This window comes from Danio rerio, chromosome 2, assembly GCF_052040795.2.
Source record: "Danio rerio strain M-AB ecotype USA chromosome 2, GRCz13ab, whole genome shotgun sequence".
Lineage (NCBI taxonomy): Eukaryota > Metazoa > Chordata > Actinopteri > Cypriniformes > Danionidae > Danio > Danio rerio.
The window spans coordinates 1,530,001-1,542,645 of record NC_141022.1 but is presented as its reverse complement, the minus strand read 5'-3'; the positions used below and the strand labels follow the sequence as shown (position 1 = coordinate 1,542,645).

Genomic DNA, 12,645 nt, shown 5'->3' with positions numbered 1-12,645 from the left:
CGCCAACACGGGGAGAACATGCAAACTCCATACAGAAACACCAACTGAGCCAGCCGGGACTCGAACAGCCTTTCACTTGCTGTGAGGCCACAGTGCTGCTGACATTTGATTTAATTTTTGAATTGTTTTTGTCCATATTTTACGCAAAATTGTGTTGAAATAACCCAGAATTCTTTAGTTACACACTGAACACTGAAAATGGAACTAAATGTTTATTTATTAAACCAGTATGAAAGTTAATAAAATGCACAGAAATCATAATATATTGCTTCTTTGACTTGTTTTCAATATTTGGGATAAATAGCGCTAATCAGTGGGAGGGGGAGGGGGGAGGGGGCACTTAAAATGCAAAAACAAGTTAAAACACTAAAGTGGTCATAACACTGGCTTCATTCATCTAATAAAATCCATGATTTGCATTTCATTCCAGGTTAATGTACTCTACAACAGTTTAATTGATAAGTGTTCGGTCGCCATAGAAACACAGTTCAGGATCATGCATTAGCTTCATCTCTTAGTTCATAAGGCATCTCCACATTCTCCGTGAGCTTTCGTTGATTTTCAACACATACACTGCAAAAAATGATTTACTTACTAAGATTTTTTGTATTGTTTCTAGTCTAAATATCTAAACATTTATAGCATTTTCTAGACAAGCAAAAATATTGTCGTGTTTTAAGAAATAATGAGTCAAAATTAAGCGAGCATAAGCATTTTCGTAGTAGAGGCTGCTTTTTTTATGTGGCTACACTACATCTAACCCAAGCTTATTTTGAAAACGTACCTCTATATACATTTCTGGAGAGCGCCGAATACATCTCTCGCGAGTGCCATTCACGCCTGCTGTTCTCACATAAATCCACCAGAGGCCGCTGTCGACCGACTGACCCGCCCACCCACTTCCCTAAACCCAACCAACAATTTTAAAAAGCAATCCAGTAAAAGAGAAGCCCTCGCCTGATTTTTACTATGTTCTCAGATTTTACCACAATCTCACCCTGGTATTTACTTGTTTATTTTACGTTTTTGGCTTCTGTTTTTATTTTAGCTGCTTTCTGGAACCGTTCTTCACCAAACTTAAACCCTGTCGTCGTGGTCGTGGTCGTGGTCACACGGCGCAGTGTGGCGCAGGGCGTGGCGCAGTAGTCTTTTGGTAGTTTCAGCTTGGCGCAAGAGTGGTTTTGAGGCGTTGCGCTACGCTGTGTAAATAGCAAATGCATTAGCGCTCATTTGTGCGTCCACAGGCGTTCTGGTCTAAAAAGGAAGGTGTTCTGAGGCGGACCGCTGGCGCGTTGCTGTTTTGAGAAACTATAATAGATTTTTCATTAGACCAAAACAAACCCGGTCTAAACTCCAGCGCAGAGTTGCACCTCACTTACACACTGCTTAATACACACAAGAGAGCAATAGGCAAATATCTTTACATATGAAAAAATGTAAATATTAAGGATATATATAGGATATAATAAGAATAGATATAGGATATAAATATAAAGGATTAAAATATTACAAAACATTATTTTCTAGCCTACATATATATAAAAAATCACTGCTTTCATGTCTTCTTCATCTCGGGAGGCTTTTTCAGTTCATTCATAACAATTTGCTTTTGTATAATGTTATTATTATTAGCAGTATTATTTATTATATCCATATTTATATTTGTTTTATTAAAAACAAGCTTAAATTTGTCCACCTGTCAGGTTTTAGACCATATGGGGCATGGCAGGTGTATTTGGAAATAACTCAGTATTTTGAGCACACTTGGCTATTATTGTTCATTTATTCGTTTGCTGGAAATTAAAACTGAATTTAGAAATAGTTTTGAAACAAATATTTGCGCTTAACAAACAAAATTAATTATTTATAGGCTAATTGATGTCTGTGTAAAGGTTTCCCTATCCAAGAGCGAAAGTGAAAGTGATCCATTATCTCTCATTCTCACGCAGTAGATGCTCTGTTTAACTGTGTTCTGTTAATAAACTGTGAACTGTTAACTATTTGCTTGTGAAATGCAAATTTTTTCCACTTAGACTTACTTTACGTCCTGTAAATAGCGAATGCGCTCTTGGCGTGACGCAGCTGCTCTTAAAGGGAATGGGAGATGAGCCTCTGATTGGTTTATTCTCAAAACACACCTATAACTCATTAAGAAAATAAACTCAACCCTTTTAGACCATGCGCCTTGGTGCAAGGCAGATTTCCCGTCCTTAAATTAGCAAAAACGCGTCCTGACACGCCCTGAAAGCGTTTGCGCCCTGCGCTTTGCGCTCTGCGCATGGACCGTCAAAATAGAGCCCTCTGTGTCTCAAGTCCGCCGACATACATGGCAAGCTACAGGGAAAAACTGGTAACAGCGGGAAATAGGGAGGTAACGTAGCTCCTAGGATGAAAAAAAAAAAAACGTAGCTCCTGGCATGTATTTAGTGCTCTCGAGAAATGTATACAGGGGTACGTAATCATAATGAGGATTTTGACATGTTTTGACAACAATTTTAGATGTCAATTTAATGTCTGTTTGACATCAAGGTATAGGTGCATGACAAGCACTACTATATACTGTACATATACAAATAAGATGAACACATTTTGATTTCAAGGTGACTTTTAAACAACAGGTTTACTCACTTTTCAAGAGTTTACCCTTAGCTGATGATTGATGTCCCAGGAGAGAGTCCTGAGCTCAAAAGATTGTTCCTTCCTCCCGTCTGTAAGGTGAGAGGGGAGTTTGAGCTCAGGTAAGTCTTGAACTCTTCCACTTATTATATGGCTAATGTCAATTAGGATTTGCTGATTAAAAACTCATCAATAGTGCCAATTTGGTTTGGTCAATTCGTCTACGTCACATGTCTTTGGACTGTGGGAGGAAACCGGAGAACCTGGGGGAAACCCACGCAGGCAAGGGGAGAACATGCAAACTCCGCACAGAAACGTCTACTGACCAAGTATGAATTTGAACCAATGACATTCTTGCTGTGAGCCAACAGTGCTAACCACTGGGCCACTGTGCCGCCCTGTCAAGGAATCGAGGGAGTAGGGGTGTGGGGGGGGATTCTTCAAGACGAAGATAACTAAGGTAAGAAACTCTGATTATTTATATTGAGTTAGGAATCATCTGATTGGTGAATGCTGCATTGCTACTGCAGGACCAGCTGTGGTCAATCATATAAACTTGATCCTCTCGTTATTGGTTTATAAATAAACTTCACTAAGTAAAATCAACCAATTACATTTTACACTGTAATATTGTCACAAATACTTAATGTCTGTTCCAATAACAACTTTACAATACTTGATCATCTTGAACAAATGTGCTATAAACATACCAAGCTATGTAAGCTGTTTTGTGTATTGTCTCAAAATACTGTACTGTTACTATCTTAAGACAAGCTTGTAATGTCATTGACCTGCAGTTGCAGCACACGTTGATAAACTATTAAAACAATGTGATGGGTTTTGTTGCTATTTAAGTAGCCTAAAAATAAATAAATAATAATAATCAACAAGCTGCAGCTCCATTGTGTTCTGAGTTACGCTTTCTTTTAAAGCATTGTAGACATGCTGTCAGTTTCTACACAAGAAAACACAAGAACAACCTTCACTTTGACTCATCCTTCAGTTTATAAAAACATCTGTCAACACTCTTTAAAGAGAAAATCTGTAGTAGCTTACACACCAGTTGATCCACTAAGAAAATGTATTCATATTTAATGTATTTTAACAGAATAACAAGCATTGTACTGAACAATTCTTATTCAATTCAATTCTTCTTTATTTATATAGTGCTTTTACAGTGTAGATTATGTCAAAGCAGTTTAACACAGAAACCGTAAACTGAAACCCAGTGTTCAATGTTGAAGTTCAGTATAGTTCAGTTCAGTGTGGTTTAATTTTCACTGCTGAAATCCCAACACTGAAGAGCAAATCCATCAATGTGCAGCTCCACAAGTCCCAAAACAAGCAAGCCAGTGGCGACAGCGGAGGAACAAACTTCATTAAAGTGAAGAAGAAAAAAACCTTAAGAGAAACCATGCTTAGTTAGGATGACCATTTCTTGTCTGGCCAAACTTCTTATGCAGAGCTGCAGTCTAGGAACCGGGGACTGGAGAATGCTGGAAGTCCATCGTGGAGAAGCTGCAGATGTGAGTATCAGGCTGCCCACAAGATCAATGTGGAGACTCTTCTGTCACTGGGGCCTTTCAGGAATCAGTCTCATTTTTTACTGAGACAAAAGTCATAGATAATGATTTAATAATAGTGATAATTTTACCTTAAAGTGTGACCAAATATGTATTGGCCTATACTAATTTAAATATACAATGTTCAGCAATGGCACAATCCTCTTTCAGTAATAAATGTCACATTAATGCAGAAGAGATCATGCTTTTGCACTATTCCACCTAAATGATTTCTCTACATGATGTGAGATTTTAATAGAAAGAGAAGTAGGGTTTAAATTAATGCACCTTCAGTCTTCACAGCTAATAGAGCAAACACAAGACCCAGGCTGATGATCATGGATCATTTTATTATCTTATATAATTAATAATGAATTTGAGCAGAAAAACAGAATAATAAAAAAACAAACAGCCCAAAACCTCAGAAAAAAGTACACAAATTAAATATAAATCCACAGTATGGTAACAAACTGGACAGTATCAGTGCAAACTAATAGATTAATCAAAATAAGTACATTTATGAGACACATACTACAGCATCTTTGCCATGAAAACGAATTATTAAGTGAAGATCTGGAGCAATGAGGACATCTGCTGGTCACGGCCGGCGAGTGATTATCATTTATAAGATAACTGGCTAGCGAATGATATTGGTTTAACAGTAATATTTTGTTAATGTACTTATATAGAGCGGAGCAATTTGGTAAGGGTGGCAGAGGTTTCTGATTTAATACTCACAGAAAAAGACAACACGTGCTACATGCTACGGCTAATTATAATATTAGCTTAGCAAACTCTCGTCAATTTTGGTGAGTCTGCACTGATGTTTTTCATATTTGTTGATTCATGTTTTTGCTGTAACTTTTCCTCCCGTTTATTTCTGCTTTTGAATTATATTATGGGACCTTAATCCTTCTTCTAACAACTTTTAACCGGACAAAAATCGACTTTTGTAGCATTTGCAAGTCTGAAGTTCTATATTGTCTAGGTTCCCTACTGAAAAAACTGCTTAAACCAGCCTAGGCTGGTTGGCTGGTTTTAGCTGGTTGACCAGTCTGGTTTTAGAGGGGTTTTGCCCATTTCCATGCTGGTTTCCAGCCATTTCCAGCCTGGTCTTAGCTGGTCAACCTGGAAGATGACCAGCTAAAACCAGCTTGACCAGCCTAGCCAGACTTGGAGCCCAGCCAAAACCAGCTTTTAAGCGAGGCTGGTCAAGCTGGATTTAGCTGGTCATTTTCCAGCCTAGCTGGTGTTGGACTATTTCTCACTTGCCTTAGTCCACCCCAATTCAATAATCGGTCAGGAGTCAATTAATCAAAATCAATGAATTTATTTATCGAGCATAAGTGAATAAAGCGAAGGTCAGGATCCTGGGCTTTTGAAGAACCGTCAGCCAAGCAGTCTGGATGTCCAAAAGCTCTCGAACTCTTTCGACTCCCTCCTTTTATCCATCAGCAGCGTTCAATCTTTTTGGCCACTCCTCTGATCAGTTACCCCCTAATATCTATTGTTGCCATCAGCTGTTTTCAGGCAGAATCATCTCTCAAAAGTCTGTGGTCTGCACACAGAGATACCTCTGCACACAGAAACAAAAGGGCAGGTGAAAGTATCACTCCTCCTTGACATACTTGACACCACTGACATCTGGGGTGCAGCAAGCAACTGTAGCAAAAAATCATCAAAGCACAGCTGAGCATCATAACTTCCTTAAAGAATTATCAGGATAATATCAATTTTATTAAAGCATCAAACATCACGCATACACAGAGAGCAGTATACAAATGCTGCATCTACCACATCTGCTTTTCCTCCTAGTCCTGTCTATGAACTCTTGACCTGTGTATGCACCCATCTAGGGGAAGCCCCTCTGCAGATCTGTCTCCAGCCAGCACCCACACACAGCTCTTGTGGTTTTAGCAGTTAGTTAGAAAAACATTATAACAGGGGTTAAGTAGAAGTACGCTATATCAGGAGACATCATCATATCTGACAAAAACACATATTGTAAATAATGAATAGTGGGGCAAATGGGAGTATATTCCTCCAATAACAAAAATATATCAAAAGAAAAGAGTGATTAGTAAGACAATAAAGCAATATTTTCCTCATCTGCTCCAGTTCTCTTTTCTGTGTAGAAAAGTCACACATCACAGCTGCAACCCAGGCAGGGGCTTTCTGCAAGACTTGTCTGTTACAGATTTAGTTATTTGACATTATAGGGGTGGAAAGTTCCTGTCTCATTCTAAGGTCAAACAGAATGTCTCATCATATCATTGCGTGGGCTCATTAGATTATCATGGTTCAAGCAAACACATATACATATGCAAAATAAGCATGAGCACATATATACAATTCAAAAGAAGCATTAGACTGTAATTTTATTCCTTCACTGGTCATTTTCTAGCCTGAAAAGCTAAGACAAGGCTGGAGATGGCTGGAAACCAGCCTGGAAATGGCCAAAACCCCTCTAAAACCAGTCTAGTCAACCAGCTAAAACCAACCAACCAGGCTAGGCTGGTTTAAGCTGGATTTTTCAGCAGGGTTGCTGTTGTATATTAACCTTGTCATAAACTGCAGCACATTTATTGATTTAGTTATTTTAGTACTTAGTTATTTTACACACTTAGCATTATTTTTTTTAAATACATTATATAGCCTATATTGTTTCAAACTACTAAAAGGTCACTAAAAGCCACTTTCCCTGCTGGAGAAAACAGCTTAAACCAGTCTAAGCTGGTTGGCTGGTTTTAGCTGGTCAACAAGGCTGGTTTTAGAGGGGTTTTGGCCACTTTCAGGCTGGTTCTAGCTGGTCAGGCTGGACAATGACCAGCTAAAACCAGTTTGAACAGCCTGGTTTAAGCTGGACAAAGCTGGTTTTGGATAGGCTCCCAGCCTGGCTAGGCTGGTCAAGCTGGTTTCAGCTGGTCATCTCCCAGCCTGTCCAGCTAAGACCAGCCTAAAAATGGCCAAAACCCCTCTAAAACCAGCCTGGTCGACCAGCTAAAACCAGCCAACCAGCTTAGGCTGGTTTAAGCTGTTTTTTTCAGTAGGGTTGTTAAACTAGTTGAATTTTCAACATCAAAAGTGGACAGAGCAGATCAACATCCCAATGCAGTTCACCACAATACAATACAGAAACTGTTCATTAACAAGTAGGCTGTTATTATTGCAGTGTGTGTTGATTAACAGCTGACACGGTGGCTCAGATGGTCCAGTTTGTGTTTCTGTGTGGAGTTTGCATGTTCTCACAGTGTTGGTGTGGGTTTCCTCCGGGGGCTCCGGTTTCCCCCACAGTCCAAACACATGCGCAATAGGGGAACTGATCAACTAAATTGGCCGTAGTGTATGAGTGTGTGTGTGTGGGTTAATGAGTGTGTATGGGTGTTTCCCAGTACTGGGATGCAGATGGCAAAACATATGCTGGATAAGTTGGCGGTTCATTCCGCTGTGGTGACCCCTGATGAATAAAGGGACTAGGCTGAAGGGAAATTAATGAATGAATGTGGATTATTTTGAATAATGGTGTGGGTAATGTGACAATGGTAAATGAAAAGAATGAGATCACTTTTTTAAGTAATGTCAGGTTATATCTGGTAATTATAGTCTGCTGTACTGACATGCCCGCTCACACCCAAGAACACTAAGTATTTTAAGCTACTGAGGACAGCATTTACATACAATCATTATATTAACACATTAAAATGCTGTGTTCAGGGTGTGAATGAGGCCATTATTGTGCTTATTGTGTATGTGCACTGAAAATACATATATTTTAAAATACGGTCATTTGTTACAGCAATTTTTAAGTCTTTCTCTAAATCAATTTGATGTCAAAATCTTGTTGTTAATTGGACATCCACGCATTGATGCCCCCTATTTGACCACCAATATAACAATACAAAAAGTATTATAATAAAAAAATATATTATCTAAAAGCTTTGGTGCCATCTAGTGTCTGAATAATGCGCCGGTTAGTGTATACTCCATCAGCTGCTTATGTCAGCTTTGTGTTTTTGACTGTTTGGCGCCATCTAGTGTCTGAATAATGTGCAGGTTAGTGTCTACTCCATCAGCTGTTTCTGTCAGCTTTGTGTTTTTGACTGTTTGGCGCCATCTAGTGTCTGAATAATGCGCAGGTTAGTGTATACTCCATCAGCTGTTTCTGTTATCTTTGTGTTTTTGACTGTTTGGCGCCATCTAGTGTCTGAATAATGTGCAGGTTAGTGTATACTCCATCAGCTGTTTCTGTTATCTTTGTGTTTTTGACTGTTTGGCGCCATCTAGTGTCTGAATAATGTGCAGGTTAGTGTATACTCCATCAGCTGTTTCTTTTAGCTTTGTGTTTTTGACTATTTGGCTCCATCTAGTGTCTGAATAATGTGCAGGTTAGTGTATACTCCATCAGCTGTTTCTGTCAGCTTTGTGTTTTTGACTATTTGGCTCCATCTAGTGTCTGAATAATGTGCAGGTTAGTGTATACTCCATCAGCTGTTTTTGTTATCTTTGTGTTTTTGACTGTTTGGCGCCATCTAGTGTCTGAATAATGCTCAGGTTAGTGTATACTCCATCAGCTGTTTTCATTTCGGTCAGCTTTGCGTTTAATTATAGTATTAACAAACTATTTGTTTTGTGGCTGGTATCCATATAATAAGCAGAATAAAGTACATCAAAGACTGTTGATTTCACAGAATAAATCGTTCAGTCTTATACTTCAGTTCTTTGCTTAGTAAATTCTGTACACGAATTGTTCCTCCTTAGTAATGCCTTAACTAACATTAACTAATGGAACCTTATTGTAAAGTTGTAATATTTAATCAATATTATTGGTATTAATATACCGTGTTCAGCAATAATGAATGAACTCTGTATATAATACTTTGTTTTCTCAATTCAATTAAATTCAAGTTTATTTTTATAGCGCTTTTAACAATAATTTTTGTTTCAAAGCAGCTTTACAAAAGGCGCACATTATTGCAATTGACTACTAATTAGCTAGTAACTTATAGCTTTTAACAGTTAAAGTTGTTATGCAGGTGATATCTATATGTACAATGTTTTTGTTGATGTTCTTTAAGATTTTAAATAGTTAAAGAACTAATGCCCTTTTCTATTGCACATCCAGCCCTGTCCGCCGCACCACACCCTGAACACATTTTGTTTTCCTGACGTGTGAGCTGTGAAGTCTGTACCCGCGGGCCGTGTTTTCTGCACACAGACATGTACTGACTGCTCTAGACTGGGTGTGGAAGCGGAGAAAACAAAAAACGTTGCTGTCAGGATGATCTGTAATGCTTCTCTTCAACACTCACTCTTTGTCATGGTTACAAATAATGACAGAACAACCAACAAATGAAGGAAATAATGCAACACAAGCAGACTGCAAGCATAAGAGGAGGAATGATGTATCAGACTTTATTAGTTTATCTTTTTTTATTTTATTTTTTAAGTGAATGTGTGTGTTTTTACAGTATTTTTCATCGTCAATGTTTAAAGGCAGAAGCTCATTTTATTTATTCATATGATTTGTTCCTTATTTATTTTGTTGGTCTTTTCGTTTGTGTTGTCACTACAGTCGCTCATGCAATTATTTAAACAACAATACAGTAAAAACTTACTGTAAAGCAAGACTGTCTATTGAAAAGTCAGTTTAAAAGTATTGTGCTGTACTTTTACATGACATTTGTGATTATTAATTTGGACTGTACTCGTAAATTTACAGTCTTACTGGCAACAATAATTGCCAGTAAGTTACTGTAAATTTTACAGTAAATTGTAACTAATAATTTGCACTATGCTTGTAAATTTACAGTCTTACTGATAACCAAAATGTCCAGTTAGTTACTGTAAATGTCTCTTGTAATTAGTACTTGTAAATTTACACTCTTATTTTCAACCAAAATTTATAGCAAGTTACTGTAAATTTTACAGTAAATTTTAATTGTTAATTTGCATGTTGCTTGTAAATTTACAGTCTTACTGGGAACCAAAATTGTCAGTAGGTTACTGTAGATTTTACAGTAAACTGTAATTCGTGCTTGTAAATTTACAGTCTTACAGGAAACAACAACTGCCAGTAAGTTACTACAAATTTTACAGTAAATCCTTAATCCTTAATTTACGTGTTGATTGTAAATTTACTGTCTTACAGTAAATTTTACTGTAAATGTAAATTTACATCTTTCTGGCCATCTTAGTTGCCAATAAGTTACAGTAAATATTACAGTATATTGTAATTTGCACCGTGCTTTATGCACCGTGCTAAATTTAAGTTACTGTAAATGTTACCAAAAATTGTCATTATTAACTCTTGCCGACTATACAGTCTTTCAGTCTTACCTGTAAATTTTACTGTAAACTGTAATTAGCGCTTGTAAATTTGCAGTCTTCTCAACCAAAATTGCCAGTAATTTACTGTAAATTTTACCATAAATTGTTGTCATTAACTTGTTCTGTGCTTGTAAATTTATAGTCTTACTGACAACCAAAATTGTTAGAAAATTACTTTAAACTTTACAGTAAAATGTAAATATTAATTTGCACTGCACTTGTAAATTTACATTCTTCTCAACCAAAATTGCCAGTGTTACTGTAAATTTTACTGAAAAATGTAATTAATAATTTGCACTGTGCTTGTAAATTTACAGTCTCACTGGCAACCAAAATTGCCAGTAAGTTACTGTAAATTTTACCGTAAATTGTCATTATTAATTTGCACTACCAAAATTGCCAGTTTTTACTGTAAATATTACCATCAATTCTAATAATGAATTTGCACTGCGCTTGTAAATTTATGTTTACTGTAAATTTTACAGTAAATTTAATTATTATTTTGCCTTGTGCTTGTAAATGTACAGGCTCACTGGAAACCAAAAGTGCCTGTAAATTGCCAGTAAAAGTGTAAATGTTCTAGTATATTTTTTTACAGTGCAGTGTGTATGCCTGTCCTCCTCTCCTGCATACCTGAGCATGACTCAGTTTCCTGGTTCATCTGCGGTAACGTGTGCACTTCTGATTCATGTATGAGCCTTTGTCTGGGCGTTTCACTCTGTCTCTCCTTAAGAAGACCAAACCTGCGCTCCAGTGCACACTTATTTCACAGCAACAAACAGAGAGGAATGTCAGAGTCTATGGCATGGAGGACAGCCGCATTGAGGGCCCTTATTTCTGGGACCCTATTTCTTCTGGTGTCTGCAGGACCCCGTCCAGAACACAGAAGCCCACAGAGAGAAGAAGCCGAGTGGATTCAGAGAGCTCAGCTAAATGATGCTCAGAGAGTTCAGTTTCCTTCACTTCACGACACACAGCAGGTACAGATTCCCACGCTGGAGGATGGACAGGTAACATGAACTATTGGTCACTTTTTGATATTAATAGACCATATGCTGTACAAATAAAAACTGTAATGAGAAATATTTTGTGTTTTCACTTAATTTCTGCTGGTGAACTGCATTATGGGATGTTGATCTCTGCTCTGTCCACTTTTGATGTTTAAAATTGAACTCTACAGTTTAACAAAGTGACTTACTGACATTTTAGTCGCTTAAAATAATAATATAATTAATAAGAAACAATACAGAGAGAGAAATAAGTCTGTAAAATAACAGAAAATGTGCTGCAATTTATTACAAGGTGTTTGTAGCATGATATACAACACCAACCCAGACAATACAGCACTGCAGACTATCAAATATGACAATAAAAGCCTCTTTTTACAACTTTTTAGGGTTAAAAGATGTTGAGAAGAAAGATCAAGAACCCATAATGCAATTAAAAAGCTGAAATAGATACACCACGAGTCACAAAATATAAAAAACTGCTAATTTACAGATATTTTTACAGCATATTTAAAATACTTCATCAGTTTCTTTTAGTTTTTTGTGCATGTTTTGATCATGTTTGCCATATTAAAGCTTTAAAGCGACTTTTAATGCTTATTTTAACACTATATGTGTGTTTCCGTCATATGAAGGATGTTCTGCTGGCCGTTATCTAGCCTAGACACATTATAAAATGGCACTAAAGAGCCTATAATCTTTTGAGAGACACTTTATATTATGTAAGGTGGTATTTTTACCCAGATTTACCTCATTTATTCAGTATATTTAAAATGCTTTATGAATTTAGTTGAGTTTTTCATGCATTTTTTCTTTCACTTTTGCTGTTTTAAAGCTTTGAAGTGACTTTTAATGTTTCTTTCAACACTATATATTTGTGTTTCTGTCGAACCAGAGACGTTCATCATCAAGACACAGTTTAAAATGTTACTAAGAGCCTATAATCTTTTGGGAGACCATATATGTAATGCAAGATAATGTTTTTACCCAGATTTACCTCAATTATTCAACACATTTAAAATGCTTTATCAATTTAGTTGAGTTTTTTGTGTATGTTTCCTTCACTTTTGCTGTTTTAAAGCTTTGAAGTTACTATTTAATGTTTATTTTAAGACTATACATGTGTGTTTCTC

The 12,645-nt window shown here is 36.9% G+C and overlaps 1 protein-coding gene across 3 annotated transcripts in view; it reads left to right on the top strand.

The window, feature by feature from the left end:
- Positions 1–11,262: 11,262 nt before the first annotated feature.
- Positions 11,263–12,645, top strand: part of si:ch211-241e1.3 — a 40,466-nt gene continuing 39,083 nt past the window's right edge. For all 3 annotated transcript variants that reach the window (XR_015478028.1, XR_015478029.1, XM_087240218.1), the window contains exon 1: positions 11,263–11,515. Coding sequence is in view for 1 of the 3 variants with exons in the window: in XM_087240218.1 (XP_087096344.1) it covers positions 11,294–11,515 (222 nt within the window). In the remaining 2 variants the exon portion in view is untranslated. The remainder of the gene's footprint in view (positions 11,516–12,645) is intronic.